At 39.8% G+C, this 22,687-nt stretch overlaps 1 protein-coding gene across 1 annotated transcript in view; it reads right to left on the bottom strand.

Annotated features, from left to right (window-relative positions):
• The window catches only part of ANKHD1 (ankyrin repeat and KH domain containing 1), a 117,795-nt gene that overhangs the window by 26,048 nt on the left and 69,060 nt on the right, over nucleotides 1–22,687 (bottom strand). Inside the window, exons 11-17 of the mRNA XM_074155688.1 lie at nucleotides 20,313–20,400; nucleotides 19,566–19,693; nucleotides 19,256–19,399; nucleotides 18,459–18,561; nucleotides 8,298–9,041; nucleotides 1,091–1,236; nucleotides 840–951 (exon numbers count right to left, since the gene is read on the bottom strand). Coding sequence (XP_074011789.1) covers nucleotides 840–951; nucleotides 1,091–1,236; nucleotides 8,298–9,041; nucleotides 18,459–18,561; nucleotides 19,256–19,399; nucleotides 19,566–19,693; nucleotides 20,313–20,400 — 1,465 coding nt within the window. The remainder of the gene's footprint in view (nucleotides 1–839; nucleotides 952–1,090; nucleotides 1,237–8,297; nucleotides 9,042–18,458; nucleotides 18,562–19,255; nucleotides 19,400–19,565; nucleotides 19,694–20,312; nucleotides 20,401–22,687) is intronic.

The following is a 22,687-nucleotide window of genomic DNA, read 5'->3' on the forward strand; positions in this document are numbered from 1 at the left end:
CATGTTAAAAGCAACCCTGAGAATCTCAAAATTATTATTAAGGACTAGAAATGCACAAAAGGGTTAATTCAAAATGACTTCTACTGATCAGACATGTCTTCCTCAGACTGGGGATTTCCTGGTAGAGGCCACAATCTCAGACCCTTACCTAGCCCTCTTCTGGCCCTGACACATGTAGGCTCTGATTCTAGCCAAATATAATTAAAGGCTCTTCAAAAGAAATCTAAGCACTACTTGCACTGGTTAGTTTGGATTCAGTTCCACCCAACTCATCTCTTTAGGGCTTCATCTCTCATGGCTTTCCACTTAATTCCTATTTGATAAAGCTCCAACTAATGAACACATCTGCACTGCATGTGTTGCTTATTTCCAGTGGTCAACGTGAGTTCCAAAGAGAAAGGCACAGTGATTTCATTCTCTCAGCTCTAAAAGATTGGAGATTTTGCTAAACTCTGTTATTGGGAACAATATGATACACAGCCTGACAACGACTGCCCATTAGCTTTGCCAGCCAAGATTTGATATTTATCCCCGTTAGACGCTCTTTAGTATGCTATGGTCTTTTGCAGAGGGTGAACCATAAGGCCAAAGCATTTCACATTTTGCAAATCTGCTCAAAGAAACCACTCAGATGCACTTCCTTTCAAAAATACAGACAGAAAGGCATGCAATAACACTGGCTTTATACAGCCAATATTTCTACAAGAAGTACAAGAATGCAATTCTACAATTTTGCAAGCTTTGGTAATTTTCTGAAGCAAAGAATCCCAAATCCCAATTTGAAATTCGCTGTTTCAAGTTGCAGTTCATGGTCAAACTGTTTTACTGTTTTAACTTACCCTTCTTGTCTCTGTGTTCAATATTGGCACCACGTGCTATCAGCACAGATACAAGTTCTTCATGACCTCCCGCACATGCGAGGGTCAGGGCAGTGTCATGATTACTTTCAGTCTTGATGGTTGGGAAGAAAAAAGAAGTAGATATTCAGAAATTAAAAACACTTTAAGAGAATTTCAACATTTTTAAGCCAGTACTAGATGAAATTTTTTCCTTTCAGCAAATCCACACAAACCCAATTGCAATTACTCACATGTGCATCAATGTCAACCGAAGGATACATTGGGAGCACCGACTGCGAGGGCACGTTGCTGGATGCCTGTGAGCACGGCTCCGGCGTAGGGGATTCAGTAGTGTGTGAGGAGCTGGCGGGGCCACTGGGCACTCTGCTATTCACAGCTGAAAAGTAACACCACGTTATTAAACTGCTCTTAGGAATGCAATATTTTTCATATAAAATGTGTAGTCCCATAAAACTGCAACAGCCTAATACCAGAACAGTAACATGAGGAAACAAATTAAGTGTTCCTAAAAACAAACAAGTTGGTGTCTTGAGCAAAGAAGCTTTTATCGTCTCCAAACTGTATAAAGTTAGAAAATAATTTTATGAATTAGTCTGTATGCATTACAAGTATGAATTATGAAGATTATTAGTTATCCTCTTCAAATCGTAAGCTTCGCTATTAGAGTTCAATCATATGCTCAGTCTAAGCAGGCAAATGATTTATCACTAAACCACAAACCGAATGTTCAGAAATATAGTCTCATTCCGGAATTCAGAAGTTTTTCACGTAAAGGTTAGTGCACACCTAGTTTCCGGAAAAGGTTTTCAAAGCAAGATGACTGGCAGCAAGTTACACCACGACTCACGTCTCAGAGTTAAAACAACCCAGGAAGGGGAGAAGAGAAGACAATAGGAGGGGGCAGTCAACAAAAATAAGCAAGCTGAAAACTGTGTGCTCCCTAAAATTTATTCTGATTGACCCATAACCTGTAAAATATTTCTTCCTGAAGCTCTAGCATGGCTCAAGGACACAAGGAATGCAACTTTATCTTCTTTAAAAAAAAAAAAATTGAAAAAATTGATAATTGAGCATCAGATTTTAGTGAACTCATTTTAAATGAAGCCTTACCAGAGCAAGCAGGGAAATATCCCTGCACATAGACACCACAGGGACAAGGCTCTGCCTGCCTTTGTAACCAAATGAGAGCTCAAGGGCAGCCCAGCAGAATTGAAGGGACCTGTGCTCGAGCTCTCAGCACTTCAACTACAGCACGTCACGTTAATAGAGCAGCTGGAGTTCACCAGTATTGTCACTGCTGGATTGCCAATCTCTATACTGTGCAGCCTCATTAGATGGAATATTTGATTAGCTTTAATGATTCCAATCCACACAGTATTTTGCAGTATTCCTGGAACAAGCAGCTGATGAAAAGCACTACCAACTGCTGGTAAGAAATAAGCAGCAGCATTTTGCTTCTGTCCAAGTGTCTCAAGCAGTAAGGGAAGATGAAGGATGAACTCAAACCTGCATACGACTTAAAAGAGAAATTTTTGCAAACCTTTCCCAGCTCAGCCTTCCCTACAATGTTCCATTGACAAATTACACACCAGAAATTACTCATAGGAAAATGGTGCAGACTGAAAAGTCTTAGAAGAATCCTCAACATGACCACCAATACCACTGATCCAGCCTACAGGACTGCACATGTGTGCCAAAGGAAATGCAGACTAGAGCAAGATTAGATGGGTCACTCAGTTGGTTTCTGGAAACATGGGGGAGTTCACTGAAATTGTGGGAGGTGACAGTTTTCAACTGTATTTTTTAAGTAAAGCATTCTCCTTGGCCCATAGGCAAAAACCAGCAGTAACATTTGGCTACCACATTTAAGCAATCAAACATTGTATCTGAATTCAGAGTAGACTTCTGCTTCATGTTAGAACCCTCAGGAGAAAACCAGGTTTGTATTAAAAGCCTCAAATATAAAAGCTCCCACACTTCATCTGCTTACTATGGATTGCCACTCAGAATAGCAGCTGAGCATTAATTAATGCAATACAATTGTTTCCTTGCTCAGTGTACTGAAGTGCAAGATACTAACTGCATTTCTAAAGATTATTCTTTTCGAAATACCAGACACCAAATCACCTTGTTAAGGACTTACATTAAATCAAACTGGTTCCTCATAAAAGACACTGGCTCAATGCTTTCGGATCTTGCAGCTATATAGATATATATCTCTCTCTCTAAAAACACGCGCTTGTGCTGTGCTTATGAAGCAGGGGTGCGCAGCCAGTTTAAGGCTCCTTACTGCAATATATTCAGTGTTGCTATTACAAGTTCCATAAGTTCTCTACATTTCGCAACCATGACTGAAAATGTCCAAGTATTTCTTGCGTACTTTAGATTTTCATCAACAGCTTGAAACATATGTGTGCGCTAAGCACTTTACGTACACAGTAACAACAATGTCAAACATCAGAGAGAACACCAAAGGCAGTAAAAATGCAGATAAACCCTGTGCTGATACCCCAAACTCTTGTTTAAGATGAAAATCTAACAACAAATAATCCTACAACACCCACTGATTAATCATCCCCTCAATAACTACTGAGTTTACAGAACTGCAGGATTTTTTAAAGTGTAATTTTCTATTTCCTCACACTGTGGTTGGCAAATTGGCCCAATGGAGCATCACTGCAATTGTGCTCTGTGGAGCAAAGCACATCGGAGAACTTCTACCTCCAGTTTCATGGGGCTGATTTAGCTCAGCCTAAGTTACAAAACAATGTACCAGTTTTTACTCAAAGATGACCTTGCAGCAATAGTTCCACCATCCCTTTTGCATACATTTGTATGAAATTTGAGTTAACCCTTATTTCCCCAAGCCCATTTCTGATGACCAACCTCGATCATGGGAGGTGGGACACCTACTGCTCCTGTGAACACCCATCCAGGGAGACGCCGTCATCCTACTGACAGGAGAGCCACCTCTGCTCCTGTCTCTGGCTACCAGGAGGAGCCCAGCCCCTGGGGACGGCTTCATCAGTCTGACACCAGCCCCAGGGAAGTCAAGGACATCTTGCTGATCACTGCTAGTCTCTAGCAAGCCATACCGAGTGTCAGAAGCTAATGGGCAGTCTTTCCCAAGGAACAATGCTACCATATCCACTCCAGACAGGCATTATGCAGGGGGGATGGTGGCATCACGGCTCAGCAACAGAGAGCAGGCCTGGCCCTGCCCACGAGGCCATGGGGAATGGCCAGCTGGAGGGCATGGCACCAGCTCTGGCGGTGATCCCCTGCAGCAGCTCTGTGCCACGCCGCAGGGTTTCAACCGACCAGAAAAACATGTGGCTTTCACCCTCTGAGAAGACAAAGGGGAAACTTTCCAACATGCAGACTGATTCCTACTGAACAGGCGTGTTGTCTTTCCACCGAGAAAAGTACTGATAAACACAGGCCAGGCATTGATTAAAAAAAAAAAAAACAAATAAACATCAATTTTCACAATGTGTACCTCAGATCTTTATAAAATGCCTATTTTGTGACATTGGTTTTGGATGTTTCCATAGACTTCAATATTCAAGAGACTTGTATTTTAAAAAATTATTGTACCCATGACAAAATTCAGGTTCCTCACATTTTAGGAAGGGCTTGCAACTTTCCAAAGGGACTTACTTTGAATCATTGTGAAGTTGAAGACAGGTCTCCAAAGAGATGGACGACTATTTTCCCAACTTATGAAAAACTATCACAGGAAACATAAGCAAAACAAAAGGAAGCAAAAACTTGGTATTTTATTTAAGTACAACTCTGGAGGCATTGGCAGAACCTCAAGCAAGCAGCTCTGGAAGAGACTGCAGCTGTAGCCTGAAGCTGCAGCTCCCTAACCACTGTCCTGCTGTCAGCACGGACATTCACGAATACCGGACTCAGATTTCAGTTCCACTTTCCTCAAAGAAACTGAGATTCTGAGGACAAAGAAAACATTGCTTTTTCATGACGGAGTAGTGTTTCAGCCTGTCCATGCAGCTTCTCAGTAAGGTGTCACTGCACAGAGGCTTCTGCACATTAGTAACTGTACCTTGTTTCATGAGTCACCATTTCTCACTCCAGATCATCTAGAACTCAGTTTTACTCCAAACAGCAATCCTAAATACAGTAACTCAGATGTCACCTTCCAAATCATTACCTTAAAATACTAGAATTCTCTATAACCAACCAAAATCAGAACTTCAGAACCAAGTAACTGTTAATAAAAGTTTCTCAAAACATGCCTGGAACCTCAGTAAACAAATGGGAGCTCGCAGGAGCAGAGTCAGACAGAAGCACACAGAGATGCCACCTCCTGACTAAAAATACCAGCCAACAGTATAAAAATATTCCAACTAGAAACAAAACCTAGCAACAAAGAAAAGAAATTTCCTCATCTAGAATACCCTAAATCAAAAAAGCCTCAATTCAGATACAGCAAACAAAGAAATCTACTGCAGTAAATGCATAATGTGAACTGAAATGAAACTCCAACTATGCAAGACAAGATGATTCAAGAAACCAAATGTGTACCGAGTAATGAAAATTAGATCCAAAATGTCCTCTTCTATTGGAAGACATGATCAAAACTAATTTATTGCTTTCCTGCTCTAAACTGCACAACTTCTATATCTCTCCGGTAAACTCAATTGAAATTTTTACTGTAATAAGTCACACCTTCAAAGATAGGATTACTTGCAACATTTTTGCTTCAGCACATCTAAATAAACTCCACTACAACCAAAATGTTCTGGAGTGGAAAGAGCTGCTTCATTTTTAGGTTTTGCCAGACTTTCCAAAGGTTACTTCTGCGCAGCTTTATGAAAGAGGGGACTTGGGTACACATCTACCCATGAGTGACTGCGAGGCTTCCAGCACCTCGCACCTTGCCATCAACTACCTCAACACCCACCCAGCTGACAAATTATACCAGCAGATGGGCAAGATAAATGCTCCACTTATGTATGTTGTCACAATTAAGTTAGTCAGCAAAATAAAGATTTGAGGCTTTGTAGAAATGCAAGTTCTCCCCTACAGCTAGCCTCACCTGAGGCTTTGGAAAATCTGCCTCTTGCATGGCCACTGGTAAGAGCAACAGTAAAAGGTATTTCAGCGCAGAGGACAACAAGATGATTTTACATTTCCGTTCTTCTGAAGTAGACTCAATACAAACTGGAACACTCAGCAGGAATAAAAATGTTCATAGCTCTTCTAAGCCAAGAGTCACTCACCACCATTACTGCAGCTCCCAGTGGGACCGTCACCTATGGGGACACCTGGCCGGCACAGCCGAGGGCAAGGCAGCTTCCCCCCACCAGGCACGGGCCCTTAAGAATTTTATCTGCCATCTGCAGCATGCATGTAAAAATCAGTTCTCTTAAGTTTCTACTGCTCAAAATTTCTTTACAAAATTAAGGCCTAATGGGCAAGTTTGTGGAAAAAGGTCAAGTGTGTTTTAAATACGATCAGAGAATTTGGAGTATGAGATTTAGTTTGTCTTTAAATGTACATAAATTTGAGATATAATAGGATTATAATTTACACGGGGGTCACTATTTTACACAGTCTGGATTAAAAGTGAGCAAAATATTTAATTCTCTTCCAACAATTTCTTGGGGAGAGGGAAGCAAAAGAAACTTATGAATTTCAGAAGAAAATCTCTTTCAATAAAGCCGCATGAATACATTTTTGCAGAAGCCTCTGAATTGCACAGCTAGAGTTTCCTTGGGATGTGTTTCTGTAAATGTTTGTAGAAGAGCATGCTTTTGTATCCATTTCTGAAACGAGTAAATCTCATTTCTTAGCAAAAAATGTCTTTAATTGCTTAGCAAAAACAGTAAACAGTTTCGGAAAATGAACCAATGTCTATTGAAGGTATTTTTAATTCTTTTTAAGATAGAAGTTTTTCTAGTTGTTTGCAATCTTTTCCAAACAGCTTGGCACAGCTCTCTCACTCAGCTGACTGTAGCATTTTTTCATTTGGGGTGCAGTGATTACTTTCGCTGCCATACAGGGCTGCTGACCATGGAAGGGTACGTACCACATGAGCTTGTGCTAGATACGCTCAACCGTTAGCAACAGGAACTACTCCAAAGATTAATCCCTTCTTGATTACGTTTTGCATTAACCATTTGAATTTTCCTCCTCACACACTCCAGTATGAAGTCTTGAGTAATAAAAATCAAGAAAAATCTAATTGCATTTTTGTTTAAATGTTGGCTGAATATTCTGAATAGCACCGCAGAGCAGGAAGGGCGGCACGCCATGCCAGAAAATGGGAACTCAGACCAATTCTCCTCTTGTATTATAGATTTCTATGAATTACACAGCATCACTGAAGGGAGCTGGGCACAGCACACCATGCTATTCCATCAACTGCAGCTTCCATGGGAGGTTGTAAATGCAGGCAGTCTTGACTTGCATGAGCTTGATGCAATTATCATTCTAAAAGTTCACAGGAACGGCTGGCAAAAGGTCTTACTGCACATTTCTACAACCCTGAAATGAACTTAAAAGGACAGGGCAGTGACTACAAAGAGGGGGGCAGACAGGAAAATAAGGGCTAAGGGACAGACACAAGGTACAAAAGTTGAAAAATGCCAAATTAAAAAAAAACTACAGACCAAACAACACTGGCTATATTCTACATACCTCCAGTAGCAAACATCAATCCTAGTCAAATCTATGAAATGAAGTCAACTGGAACGATACCTCTTTTTCCACAAGGGGACTCGCACAACCCCGTGTGTGGGAACTTCCTCTTCACACCATTATCAACAAATGAAAGGATGTTTGGATTTTTGCTTTTCATCCAGGTAACAGGACACATTTTTGCCATATACCTAACAAGCAGACATTTCTGTACAACAACCAGGGTTTAGAGGGTATTCTGAAAACACAAGCCATTACAGAACTGAGTGGTTGTGTGCAGATTCCAGGTTGTGTACCACAGGAAACCATAGGAACACCTCAAGCAGAAGGACAGGGACACATTGTCCATACAAGTGACAATAATTTGGCTTTTTTCTAGAGATGGCTACTACACTGAAGAAAGTCACTGAGGTAAAAGCCTGTACAGAAAATTCTACAGAAGATACAAAACTATCACGCTTTCAGGTTTCCTAATGGGCACTACTAATCGCTCATGGTAAGGCTTTTTAGAGAAGCACAGAAAAAGATGAGGCCAAAGGGGCTAAAACAGGTCCCCAGTAGAGGAAGTTTTGCACTTTGGAAAAAAGATATTTAAGAGTCTTATGTTAGAATTGGAAGTTGACTGTTTAGGATTAATAACACTAATCAGGAACTTCATTCTTAAACAAGTATTCCCAAACTGGAAAACCCCAAGATGTTTTTGGAGGGAAGGAGAGAGAGGGAAACTGAGCACACAAATTAATGCAAAAATAGGTATATTTCTTAACCCACCTGCTATTAGGTCATCAAGAGTGTCGGTAAGCGTCTGTGCTGGAGTGGCAACCATTAATCCGTCTGGTTCTTGAACTAAGAGCCCCTGCCCAGCAATTTGCTGCTGCTGTCCTACATTCTGCTGATTCCCTAATGCTTTCTGAAGTTCAAGAGACTCTGTCCCATTATAACCTAAATTACCAGAAAAATTACAATGCGGTGCTGGCAAAGGCTGGATAGGAACAAACTCTATTTGTTCAGCAGGTGGTGGAGACTGTTGTTGCTCGTCATCTTTAGACAAGATTGTGTCAACCTGAGGTAACCCTGAAAAGTTATCCTCTGGCAGACCCTTATCGGCTTCCACGTCTGGGAAGACCCCTGTCAGTGGGCACTGCTGCTGCAGGGGCAGTGGTGTGTCTGTCTGACCTTTGGTCTCCAAATATTCTTTGGTAAACTGCTGTTGGGTTTTCATCTGCAACTGCCTTTCCACCTTCTGCAGCTCCTTCAATATTTTCTTCTTCTTCTGTACTTGTTCTTCTCTGTTCTTTTTAAGTTCTTCAATCTTATCTTTATTTAAAGGTTCACCTTGAATTAATTCCAATGATTTAAGTTGTGCTTTTTCAATAGCACTAATTCTCTGTCCAAGTTCATTCAGCTTGCCTTCAGTCTCTTCTACTATGCATTCCAAAGGCTGGTATGGGTGAAAAGGTGGCAGTAGGTCCTTATCTGCTACCTGCAGGGAACTTGACTTCTGCTTGGATGCACCTAAGCACATGAAAAATGTTTGAAAAAATGCCATGCTGAAGTTACCCCAGACCTCCCCTCTCACCCACCAAAAAAAAGAAAAAAAAGAAAAAAAAGGGAAAAGAAAAAAAAAAAGGAAAAATAGGAAAAAAAAAAGACAAAAGAAAAAACAAAAAAAAGAAAAAATCTTTACAACTAAACTGCACATCTGGCAAACCACAGAACGGTAAACCCTACACTCCATGTTAAGACAAGAAAGGACAAAGCATATCGCTGGATAATTTTCAATATTGATCCCATTATCCCTTTGAACACAGCTATTTTAATCTTAAGGAATAAGGAACCTTTATGGTTTCTGACATACATGACTGCATCTTGCAAATCAGCAAGAGCAGCAAGGCAATTTAAGTAATTTACTGAGGTCCCAAAGTTGTTCTGCTGTGCAGAGCAATTCAACTAAGACTATTTTCCAGAGGCTCACTTCCAACAGCAAGGTTACAAGCAAAAGTAGTCTGTGTTTGAGAGAAGACTAACTCTACAGTAGGATCAGTATTTCGAACTAGTGTTTCTCCAAACACTACAGCATTCCACCCTTACAAACAGAACCCTGCCAGTGCAGACTTAATACACACAAACATGTTTTGAAGCTTTAGCACCTTTTTAAAAGTTCTAAGACACAATTAATGGCTTGCTTGCCTCCCTCTCTCCAGGAACAAATTAATATTTCTGCTCACCGTTAAGACTTAAAAAATAATCATCAACGTGAATCTAGCAAGGAACACCAAGCCAGGGCAGCACTTCCCTGAGCGCTCCCTGCCTTCAAGCACCCAAGGCGGTTTTCCTGAAAGCCAGATCTGTGAAACCTCCAGTAGCAGATCGTGCTAATAGGAATCTATTAAGTGCTGAAATTTTAATTATTACTTCAGTGAAAGAAGCTTTAATTAAAAATGTGGAAGGTTTTACTCTGATTAAATAATTTTCTGCACTAGCACTCCTTTGCTATACCCAAACAGTGATGTATGCAGCTTAAAAAAAAAAAAAAAAAAAAGGAAAACTTGAATATTTACAAAGCAGACTCATACAATTAATAATTAAACAAGGAATTAAAATTATGTACAGTTTGAACTGTGGCCTAAAGTTCCCTAAACATCACACAGTTAAGTGAAAATCTGGATGCAAGAATTAAGTCCCGTATCAGTCACTAACTCTGGAAGGATTAAGTTTCCTAAAATACCAATTTATGTCTCTCTGAGCCTTCCTTCACCAAAAATACCAATTAACAGGTGTCTTCATTTTGCATTGCTGTCAAAACAAGAGTCACATACACCTCACTCTGAAATGAATGGGTTTTTTGAGGAACTAACTGAAAAAGCAAACAAATGCCAGAATTTTCTCTTATAAAGGGAATAACTAATATTAACATAGAATTGAACCAGCTCCCTGCTGAATGCCTTCGCCAGGCTTTCTGGAGTGAAAGTAAACCATAGCTAAATTTAAGGGAAGCAACAAAAACTTTAACCACCCCAGGAAACGCCCCAGCATCACACAGACGCTGCAGACACCCTTTTCCAGCTCTTTCTCCAGCTCAGTACTTTACCCAGCTGCCTTGTACAGCTCAGTAATTCCAGCTGAATACCTAATTCCAACCACTACTATTATTTTGTCTCTGAGCCATAAGTGAGTCCCATGACAATTGCTTGAAGACAATAAAGAATTTGACTGAAGTTCAGCAATAACTTGCTTTGTGTTGGCTGGTGGATATTTAGCTCAAGCCTACTATAAGCTGCTGACTCTTTGGCTTTGTAGTGTACTTTGGGTTTATATGGTTATGCTTTCATTTTGAAAAGCTGACTTACATTGTAAGTTTTGCAGACCACTCTTGACAAATATATTTGCGCTCGCCAAAAAAGCTTGCCTTTATCTCTGTTAGAAACTAATAAAAGTCAAATGGTGCCTTTTGAAACTAAGCTGCTCCCCTGCTGAAGGAGCAGAAACGTTACAGTAACCTAACTGCAAATTAACCCTGCCTTCAAGACGCGACGAAGATGGGAACCCTTTGCACTGCTTTGTTTCATGTCATTCCTAAGGTCACTGTATATATCATTTCTGTCCTAACACAAAGCATTCCCGAAACTTGGCAGCTCTGGACAGCTTCCGTCAATCTGTAGGAAAAGAAAGCTGCAGTTAAGACAGCCCCCAAATAATAAAGGATCAATATTGTCCCTCTCAATTAAGTCCCAGCTGGGGAGAAACAGGCCTGTCACAGGAAAACTTTTCTACATGCGCCCGCGAAAGCAAAGAGCAGAAGTACAGCTTCGTATCAAGACCACGACTGGTCTCACAGGGGACAGTGTTCCCCAGACAGCAGCTCAGACCGGGAATGACCATGGAAAGCTGGGACACGTTCTGAAGACAGGCATTGGGAAAACAGCAAGTGAAGAGCTGGGCTCTCAACTTCCAGAAGAAGTGCAGAGATTTACTTTTGTCAACTTCTACTTAGTCAGCAGGGCCACTTCTCAGGCTCCAGATCACCCTTTCTGTGCCAGAAAACAGTGCAACACGCCATCTTGGGGATACTGGAAGAGGACAAAGGGTAGGAAGAAAGATCTGCGAAGCTTAACATGCAAACTGGAACAGCCAGTTCAAACCAGAGGTGGAGAAGACACTGTTGGTAGACTTGAATATGCAAGCACAGTTAAGTATTTAGAAGTAGTGATTTCCTGTTTTATCCAAATCTCTTCTATATTACAATATCCTGAGAAATAATGTGCCCATTTTAGTAAATAATTATGAACAAGACACTACTTTATACTTTCACTTTTGAAATACGCAAGTGTAGTAAGACTTAAAAATCCAATCATAGGCCAGATCATAATTACTTCAACTTTTTTTTTTTTCTTTTTAAATTTTGTTCATTTATCTTTTTGGTGGAGCATCAATCTTCTACACAATCAACCTACTACAAAATTAAACCTAGCAATATTAAGTAGTCAATTTAACCCCTAAAGTAACTCTTTTGGTGACTTTTAGAAGACTTGTTTAGTATGAAATGAAGACTGAGGGTCAATGAGATCCAGATGTTGCTACACAAATACCACCTGCCATCAGCTAATCACGATTACAGGCAAGGAATTGTTTAGGTGACAGAAAAGCCAGAGTGGTTATGGGCACACCAGGAAAGCCAACAGATTGGAAAAGGAAAGATTGTTTCCCTATTTATTTTGTGAACAGTAGCACCAGTTTCTTCTTGTGTCTCTTTCCATGTTCCCACAGGTTCTGGTCCCTAACCTAACCCAGCCTTCACTGCCATTCCCTGCAAAACACACACGCCAGACTTTTGGCACACACACAACTCAAGATAAGACCTAGTCTGCACAAACGCAGCTTCCCATCCATTTCTCTGATTTCTTATTCTCTCCATGAAATAAGGTAAATGTTTCCTATGGAAATCTCCTGTACTTCCCCCATACACTGTAGATAATCTCCTAAGTATCTGAGCTGCAATGGTCAGTTCACCCAGATGAGCCTCCTCCAAGCACCATCACTGGTCTCCTGAGCACCCAGTCCATGGCGCACACCATTACCAGTTTCCAATTCCTTCTGGCTGCAAGTAACATTTAAAGGTCCTAGACAATGTGAGCAAGAGTGTGGAAAAACAACCTTCACATTTATAGTCCTCAGCTGGCTCTCCATCTTTTAAACTTGTTTAAAACACATTCACTCTTTATAGGGTTGCTGCCTACAAACAAGTCTGATACCAGATTTCATCCTAAGTGCTTATGATTCTCTGGGGAACTTGCTCTTCCAGCCCTGACATCTAATCCATCAGATGTCTTCCTCTCCCAAGAAAGTAGTAATTTATATGCCCTTTCACAATGAATAGAGCAGTACAGGCGAGATGCTACTGGTCCAAAACAAACCGACCTAGAACTAGCTAATTGACCCCAATGACATTGTTACCATATGTCCTGCCTACATTTGCTAACGCCCATTTGCTTGTACTGTGCAGCAATAGCAGGAGGCACGTGTGGGGTCCCCTGCAAGTCTAACAACTGACATATTTACTACAAAGAAGTGTCTGAGAAACATGAAGTAGGTAAGTCATTTTCTTACATAAACAAAGCCTAGTTCAGATCCTACCCTAAAAGTACTAATTGATTAATTAGGAAGGACAGACATTTGTTGTATTTTACAGAAAGCAGCAAAAGTTTAAGAAAAATCACTATTTTTAAGGTCTTTTCAGAAAATTAAAAAGACCAAAGGTTTGTTTTTACAGCCCATTATACTCTTCAGGAAGTTTCTGTCAACACAAGTTGCATTTCAGCTTCGTGCTTTTCACCTTGGCTACCACCTGAAACAGTTATATTATTATACTGTACTTTTTATTAGATCAAATTCTGGGACTTGTTGACATCTCCTTAATTTCTAGAGTTCTTAAATGAAAACAAAAGAAAAAAGTGCATCCAAATCCAAACAGTTAAATTCCAAAAGATTTTTTCTGCATAAAAAAATGACAGCAAGAAAAAAAAGTCAACTGTGTGATACACATCTGTACAGTCAAATACATCTCCGCTGGAACCAATGCCTAGGATATAGATCTGTATGAATCACCGTGTCATACTGATAGGTAAATATTACCTAGAACTTAAAAAAAAAAAAACAAAACAAAACAACAAAAAAACAACAAAACAAACACACCACCTCCCCTTCCCCTCCAAAAAACCCACACACAACAAAAACAAACCACAACACAATCTGCCAAAAAAACCCAGATTCAGTCTGTTCCTCACTTCACAAAAGGCAGATGTCAGGAGGCATCAATCCATACTAAGATCTCTGTGTTTTGTTAACAGACTTGCTTGTCAACTGTTCTTGCACTTTAGGGTTTTTGAAAATCTGATTTCACTCAGAAGATGAGTGTGAGATTTGCAGTCTCCAAGTAAAATTCACCAGCCTCATCAGCAGGAATAAGATTAACTCAATATTAAATTTTCATGAAAATTCTGTGTTTAACTGTAATTTGTATCAGTAAGAAATTCAGCTCTGAGAACCTGGGGAAACAATTAGTCAAGCCACAGACACAAGTGCAAAGTACAGCATTATATAATCTGGCTAATTGGCCAACAAAAAAGTAGCCTACTTCTCCCAAATAAATTTGTCTGCTATATTGCTTTCAATACATACTTAATTCTTCTTTATAAAGAACAGGAGGATTTGTGGAGGGCTGAATGATCAATGAGTTTGTATTTTCACTAGGTGCCTCCAGTGAACCATGCAGTATTTCTGCCCATCTTTCACTCCTGCAGCTCTTTCTATGAAAACTTGCAGGAATCAGGTGTAACGATACCTAACAGGTAACGCTTACAGGGCTGAGAACAAGCAGCTGACATTCAAAAATTTGAGTTACTTTCCTATCTTAGTCTTCTTCCCAAATTTCCTCTGGTGGCTTGATGGTATCTAACTGGAAAATTGCTAAGACGTAATTACGTTAGTCAGTAGCAGGCAGGTGACTGAAGTTTCAAAGGAGTGGAATTTCACAAATCCCCATGAAAGATCTTATACACTTGTGCTCTTGGGGACCTACACGGGTCTTGTTTTTAAATCACCTGCCTGCATTGCTAAAGATTTGTATAAAAGGGTAACAAAGTCTAAGTCTCCTAAGAAAGTATTAGTGAAGTTAGAAAGCCATGAGGCATGGACTGTCACATTTCTCTTCCTAACTCACCCCCCATACTGGCTCAGCTGCTGGCCCAGGCAGAGAATACAAAGGAAATGGCAAGAGTTAAGGAGAAGCTATTGAAGCACATGAAACATGAGCAGGCAGCTGGACGGGGCAGTGGAGAAGTCTGAAAGGAGTCAGAATGGAAAAGCAAGAAAATCAGCTTACTTTTTCAATGCCTTCACCTCAATGAGAAGAATATCATCTTTCTAGTTCTAGTGTTAACCTGGCCCCTTTCTCAATGAAATCATGCAGCGTATGAGATCTCTGCCAGTATATAACATGGTATTTTGCATAAAAGTCAGATCCTGAAGTACAAAATATTTATTGAATTTGTAGCTATTGAAGCTATGTGGAGTTTGTCCTTCTTTCCTTTCTCCAAGCCTGTTAGATTTAGCATGGGGATACAGCAGACACACTATACTGAAGGTGTAACTTAAAAAGCATACAGATTCCAAAAATCCTACTCAACTTTAAGGGAACTCTGGTCTCCTTCCCAGGGATCAAAGGCAGATGTGGGCAGTTTTCACGTGAATAACTCAAGTCTATTAGGTCTTGTGGAATTCTAAAAAACCATGCACCCCAAATGAGAAACGCTGCAAGTTATTTCAATAATGTTCCAAAAACACACCATGGGTTCAAGCCACAGTGCTCCCCAGGCACGCTCTGCAGGATCACAAACACGGCTGGGACCTTCAGATACTATTCTTATTAAACATTAGCTTGCATTTACAAACTAGACAAGATCATCAATGGCAACACTATTACACCAGCTGATTCCCTGAAGAAATCCAATGGCATTCCTTTAACCATTTCACGTGCTGGTCACCAGACGCAGGAACACCGGGAGCTGCCTCACAGCCACCATGCTTTGCACCCCTCGCAGCATAAGGGAGGAGACACCCTCTGGCCTGCAGAAACAGCACATTTGGGGTTTTTCTTGCCAAAAGACTCTCCGTGTTGCGCTGCTGCATCGGAGTGGCTCTGGCTGCTGAGCAATCCTGAGCACGTCTGAGAGACAGCAGCAAGGACAGAAGGCCAGGGACAGGATCTCCCGTCTCTCCCCACCACAGCACAAAGCCCTGGGATTTCACTTTTACATGGACTTTTTACATGGACACACTAGACACGTGCTAAATGTACTGCACTAAAACCAATCCTTTCTCAGCACAAGAGCGTTGAGGTCTGTTCCGTCCTGTGAATTAATTCTGCTGCTTCTTTCACCTGATTTTCTTCAACCCTTTAGGAGGTTACATCCTTGCATATCACCTTTATCTGAGTCTCTCTAGACCCACTGGCAGCTCCAAAATGTTCCTATTTCCAGTTGCTATACACTGATATTAAATCCTTTGCCAAAATAGTTATTCAAATGGCCACTATTCCATGTGCCTTCTTACTTTACTGAAGAATAATAACATAATTCAAAATTAGACCATAAATTCCTCTTGAAAAACCTCACACCATATTTGAATCATAGCAACAACAAGTGTACGCTAGTTTTAGACTCAACTTGCCAAGAAATCTTCAGAAAATAAGGTGTTACTCTTGCATTTCTTGCAAAACTAACATAGGTCTTTAAAAACTAGAACGCACTCAGGTTAAGAAGGCTAGGTGCTCCTCTCCTTCCTCCAAGTACTTAAGAGTTTATAGAAGAACTCAGAGGGCTCCTTCTATACCATGAAGGCAAGAAATTTGTCTTCCCCAGCATAAACAATTTTGTTATGTAAGAAATGGTCTGAAGTTGCAGCAGGGGAGGTTTAGATTAGATATCAGGAAGAATTACTTTACTGAGAGAGTGGTCAGGCACTGGAACAGCCTGCCCAGGGAGGTGGTGGAGTCGCCATCCTTGGAGGTATTTAAGAAGTGTGTAGACGTGGCACTTCAGGGCATGCTCTAGTGCCCGAGATTGTTGGGTTGGGTTTTTTTTTGTGTGTGTATAGTTGGACTTGATGATCTCTAAGGTCCCTTCCAATCATGAGGATTCTGTGATTCTGTAAAATTAAGACTACTGTTCTCCCCCCCATGGAAACAACAAACACACTTTGATTTGTGCCCTCTTTTGACCCTCATCTCCCAAGAAGTCTAATGATGGAAGTCTGGTATATTAACGCCACACATGTTTAAGAAGTAAGAATGGAAGTTCAGTGAAGAGCACTAATCCTATTACAGTTGGAGTAGTAGAGTGGTATCACTACAGTGATCACAGTGTTTATCACACCACCATTGTTCCCCTAAAGATCTGAGATGCACAAGAACTTTGCACACTAAGTTTTCGGGAATGCTCATCAGCCAATGACACAGTTCAGGTTGCTATATCCCCTGCAACGCATCACAGATTAGTTTCACTGACACACATGAAGCATGTCCTGAAACACTGAGAAAAACTGGATCTCTCTGTGCCAGTTCCAACTGTACCATTGGAAACTTGCCTAAAGTATGTGCTAACATTTGCAATAAGGTCTTTTTTAATAAGTTATTTCTTGAACTACAATCAACTTATGCTTTTCATAATTTGATTAAATAACATGAGACTTTAAGCTTATAACTTTAGTCTTCTGACCCAGTAACAACTAATCTCTCATTGATCCTCATGCACCACAAAATGTACTTCCAGAGCACTAACCCACTTCACAATAATAATACTTAATTGTAAGGGCGCACATGCTGATATATAACTTTTTGCTGTTTTATTTGAACCAGAGAGAATTGCATGTTCTTTTCATTTGGGATTCATTTTTATGAAATCCAAAATAAAGATGAGTGTTGCACATCCTAGGAAAATGATACAATAACTGCATTTGAGAAGTCACACACATGGCATATATGCATGAAGAGTGTCACGGCTGCACACTTAAACATCATTAGGTACAAAACTATTACCTCTCTTGATTTGTGCCCCTGGGTTGTGTTTTTTTTTGTCTGTTTGCTTTAGGAAGCTCTGAGCACTTCCAGAATAAAAGAATTAAGTAAAGCTAGCTTTGGATGCTATAATATTTTATATCACTGTCCAAAACCATAAATCGTTAGGAACTGCAGTTTGTACTTTCCACTTGAGAATCTGCTCCTCTTTCTGAGCTGACTTAGCAGACATGAAGAATTTGTTACAGAATCCATAGCTGGAAACAAAGTGCTAAATTTGCTGTCTAATGACTGCAAATAGTTTTAACCAGTCAGTTCAACCATGTGCAAACCAAAACCCCTGATGTTATGGTTACTCACAAGAGTACTATTACTAATACAAGAAAAATTCTCCTGTAAGTAGATCTGCATTGGCATTTTACAGTGCCAATGTTTGCATTGCTACTGTAGGAACAGAAAGAAGTTGATATAGCAAGTTCATGGATGATAGTCGCAACTATTCTAGATGATCAATGTACAATATTCAAAGTTAGCACCACAACTAGAGTTCATTAATATTTTTTATCAGTCTACACTATGGCAGTTACCACAATCATCATCTTCCAAAAAAATCAGAATAAGCATAATTCTAATAAATTAGAATAAGCATAATAAAATTAGAATACCTAGTGTTACTATACTGTAGAATACAAGAAAATAAGCAAAAACTATGTACTACATAAAATACTTTAAAATTATACTTCATTAGAGGTGTTCAGGAATTGACAGAGTGGACTATACTATGCATAACCTCTAACAAAACTGCCCCCAGCCTACCAGTTTCCAAATTGCGTATATTCTCCGAGTGGCTATATACTAACCTTTCACCACTCCCAAGAGAGGTGGCGAGTTCTCTTGAGGGGTTCTGTCAGGTTCCTGGGGAGGTACAACCATAGCAAGCGTATGCACTGGTACACGGGGAACCTTAAAACAAAGCCACACACACACACTCAGATAAAAATCCTTTTGAATCGACCAGATCTTGAAGTCTTAATAAAACGATATATTTCTACAGCAGACCTCCATTCCACTCTTCCTAAATTATGTATGCTATGCTACCTCTTGGTATAACCTGTCCCATGCTATTTTATTGGGGATAACATGTCAAAGGTAACTACGCCACTCTTCACAAAATCCCAGGCTATGGAGGCTGGAAAAAGGTTAACACCTTTAGACTTTTAATCAACTAACTCCACTGGAAAGCTACCTCTCTAGCCTGCAGAATTCTAAATTTACACAATATATTTTCTCTCCTATGGCAACGAAAATCAGCAACAACATTTGAGAGGTGCTGTCACGAGGGTTTAGAACTGTTGAAACAAAATACTGAGAAAATGTAACCAAGAAAATAATATTCTTTTGAGATACCAGGCTCGGGACTATCTCATCTAAGGAGCAGAAGGGGAAATGCATGTTCATGCATTCTTCAGGACACTGCAGAAAATACCAATCGCCTTTCTCACTCTCTACCACTTTCAAATGCACGGACTTTTTTTTTTTTTTTAATTCTTTCCACTGTGTATGTTCACATCTAAATTAACTTCAGAGCTTAACTACTAAGGAAGTGATTCTTTGCAACATTCAAGGCAATATTTAAAAAAAATTCCTTATGCCTTACCTGAGACTGATCCTGAGAGGGAGGTGTAAGCTGAGACAAGTCTGCTGCAGGAACTGACAATATATTGTTTGGGTAATCCAGCAAGTAAGAAACAACATTTGTATGTCCTCCTTTGGCGGCTTCAATGAGCATTGTTGAACCATCCTACAAGTGAGATTTTAGAAATGAAAAGCCAGAAGGTGAATTTTGCTATCTGGTGTAGCATGTAAGATATGAATTAACCATTTTAAATTGCACATTTACTAATCCATTAAATCAACTACGTGGTTCTTTCAGTACCTATGATAAACGCACAGTTTTAAGTGAATACCTTGAGCCGATGAGTAGGATCTGCCCCATGAGCCAGAAGCAGCTCAACCACTGCCAGGTGGCCTCCCGCACATGCCAGTGACACCACCGTGTGGTCATTATTAGCTGTAGCCCTGTTAACGTTGGCACCTATAAAGAGAAGATCTCAGAATTAAACACAAGGAAATTTGTTTTAAAAGAATGTATCAAAAAGTACAGTGTTTTCTGGAATAAACTTTTCTCTTCTAATCTTCCTAATTCATACACACCTCTAAGGTAAAGGCAGGGATTTCAAGTTACTGATGGCTTCTACACATCATGCTCCTCATCTTGTAAAGACAAGGCAGTAATGACAGTAACAGTGGACCTCGGAAGGGGTAAGAGAGAGGGAACACTTACGGTGTACAAAGCACAAATTTTAAATTTTCATTCTAAGCACTTATCAGTATCACTACATGGTGCAATTGTTACTGTTTCAGACAGCACTTGAGGATGTATTTTTTCTGAAGGAGGGAGTGCTTTTCTAAGAAACTGAAAATATTTGCTGTGCTTCAAATCTATGTATTAACCTTTACAACAGAGTAGGAAGAGTATCTAGCAAAATATTTGCGATTCATTGCATCATGAACTAAATGAAATTTAAAAACCCCTCAATGGTTTGCCAAATGCTCATATACACATAACCAGATTCATTTTGAAGAAGGATCACAAACATGCAGAATTGTAAAGTGGCATTTTAAGTAATTCATTACTTAAACTGGTATTTTACCTTTGCTAATAAGGAATTGCACAGTGCATAAATGACCAGCTCGTGCAGCCTTCATCAGTGGGGTTCTCCCACCTTCAGATTCATGCTCCTATTGCAAAGAAGAAATAACAGATGTATAAATGGGCAAAAATTATTCCATTGTTTTAGCTTTTGAACCATCTTGTGATGGGACCAGAACTGCCTGTCTCAGTAGAAGATCTATCTTATAAGCTGACTGTAATCAATATAAACTGACTAGAATTGATTTTCATGTTACCTTAAATACTGAATCACACTGTCAAAAACCATTAAGACCACATCCATCATACTGTTATCACACAAGTTTCCCCACTTATGTACCCCTTTGTATTTTGGTGTTCAAATGTATAACACACTTGCAAACAGTAACATCTTGTTTCCTCCTCAAAGAGGAACAACTATAACACAAATCTCATCCAGCATCAGGGAAGTATACAAATATCTATGAACTGATGTGCAACAGTTCCAGGAGCTGTCACATACAGCATGCCAGACCTTTAAAATTGCAATAATGTCTGAAGTGCAGACCACATTTTTAAAACACACTGCAGAGAATCAGCAATAAAAATGAGACAGATCACTGCAGGTCACAAAGGCTCTGAATAAGAGGTTTGGAGATTAAAGCAGAAATACGACAAAAGGATGATGCAAACCAACAAAAAAGAACGAATGACAAGAACAATTTTCTATTTTAAAAAGTTTCTTAATACTGGAAAGATGTGGTTGAATACAACTGTATTAGAGAAGTTATAGAACGAGAAAATTTGCCTGCTATGCAGACATGATAAATACCACAGAGAATGCTGACTAATACCTATCAACCCTTCCACAGCAGCAAGGGGCAAGAACATCATCTTCCTGGGAGTGTTTGTATTTGCGCTCTGAATATTCTGTCTGATCAATAATATACTAGGTTCATGTTGGCTTTTTTTTTAATTAAATATCTGAGAAGCCAAGCTTTAAGTTCACTATTTACTTCTGGAATTGCATGTGTATCTTACAGCGAAAGTTAACATTTAGTACTGGCAGTGGATGATACTGCCATTTACAAATATAAAAGGGCAAAAATAGATTTGACGGACCACATCACCTTCTTCCCATAGTTTTGGTATTCCTGAAAACTCTGCATATGTCCTTTGACATATGGCTTGCCTTGGTTGCAAGCTGCACCTTAAGTCTGCTTTCTGTTCATACGCTCGAAGAATTCTCTTGACTGGATCTTCCATTGGAGAGTGACCCCATGCAGAAAATACAAACCATTCCTTTGCTGTAATGGGGGTAACACTACCCCTTCCCCTATTCTTGAAAGATTGGGAATGGGCTGCTCCTGTGCCTTCATAAGAACTTCGTATTATTGTACACTGCTTTAACACACCTTTAAACGCCACATGAGTGCTCTGATTTCTTTGTTTAGTTGGTAGTACAATGCCTAAGTGCACACAGGCAGAAAGGAAGCCTTACAGACTTGCTACTGAAGTCACTTTTTTTTTCCTTTTTTTTTTTAATAAGTAGATTCCACTCCCAGGAGAAATGACTGCTTAGCTGTTAATAAACATATGCATGCTTTTGGATTGTCTGCACGTCAGAAATATTTGCAGGACACATCAAGCTAATTATGTCAGTATGTGGCCCTGCAATGTGCAAGAATTAGTAGCATGCCCTTGAGCTCTGATGTTTCCCCTGGTATTTGGCATAGTTCTTCCTTCCTCATCCACTGCCAGTAGAACATAAAAAGCCAGATGCTGCTGTTTGCCTTATACCCAGTAAACCTCTGGTACTGGCCAGCAAATCACTCATAAAGCAGCTCCAGATACAAAGAACTATGGAACACCACTTCACTCACTGAGCAGGACTAGAACATTACTGCCCAAACAATTTAATACACATTTCTAAATCCCCATTGATGCAACAGCAAAGACGGCAAGAAGCAAAATTTATTTTCAATCATCTTCGCCATATTCAAGATAGTGAAAAGCCATCCTATATTGCATTCAAATGTAACATTTCAGATGACTAGCAGTAAGATATCATTATTTGCAACATTCTCATTCACAGTTGAAGTCTTAAAACATGGATGTCAGGAGGCCTCCTCATTTAAATTCAATGCAGCTCTGCCCAGTTTGAACAACTATCACTTCATCGAAGTCCTCCACTATTATACACTTCAAACACTTTCAGTAGCATACACATTATCAGTCCAGGCAAACTAAACCATTTGTGTGCCCACCTGCTGTAGATCTTCAAAAGTTACTGCATTTTGATGGTATTTTTCACATCAGAAGATAGAAATGCATACTTTATTTTAAGATGAAATTAATTCTATGACTTCAGCACTCTATTTAGCCCTAATAAAGGCT

Source organism: Numenius arquata, chromosome 11, assembly GCF_964106895.1.
Source record: "Numenius arquata chromosome 11, bNumArq3.hap1.1, whole genome shotgun sequence".
Lineage (NCBI taxonomy): Eukaryota > Metazoa > Chordata > Aves > Charadriiformes > Scolopacidae > Numenius > Numenius arquata.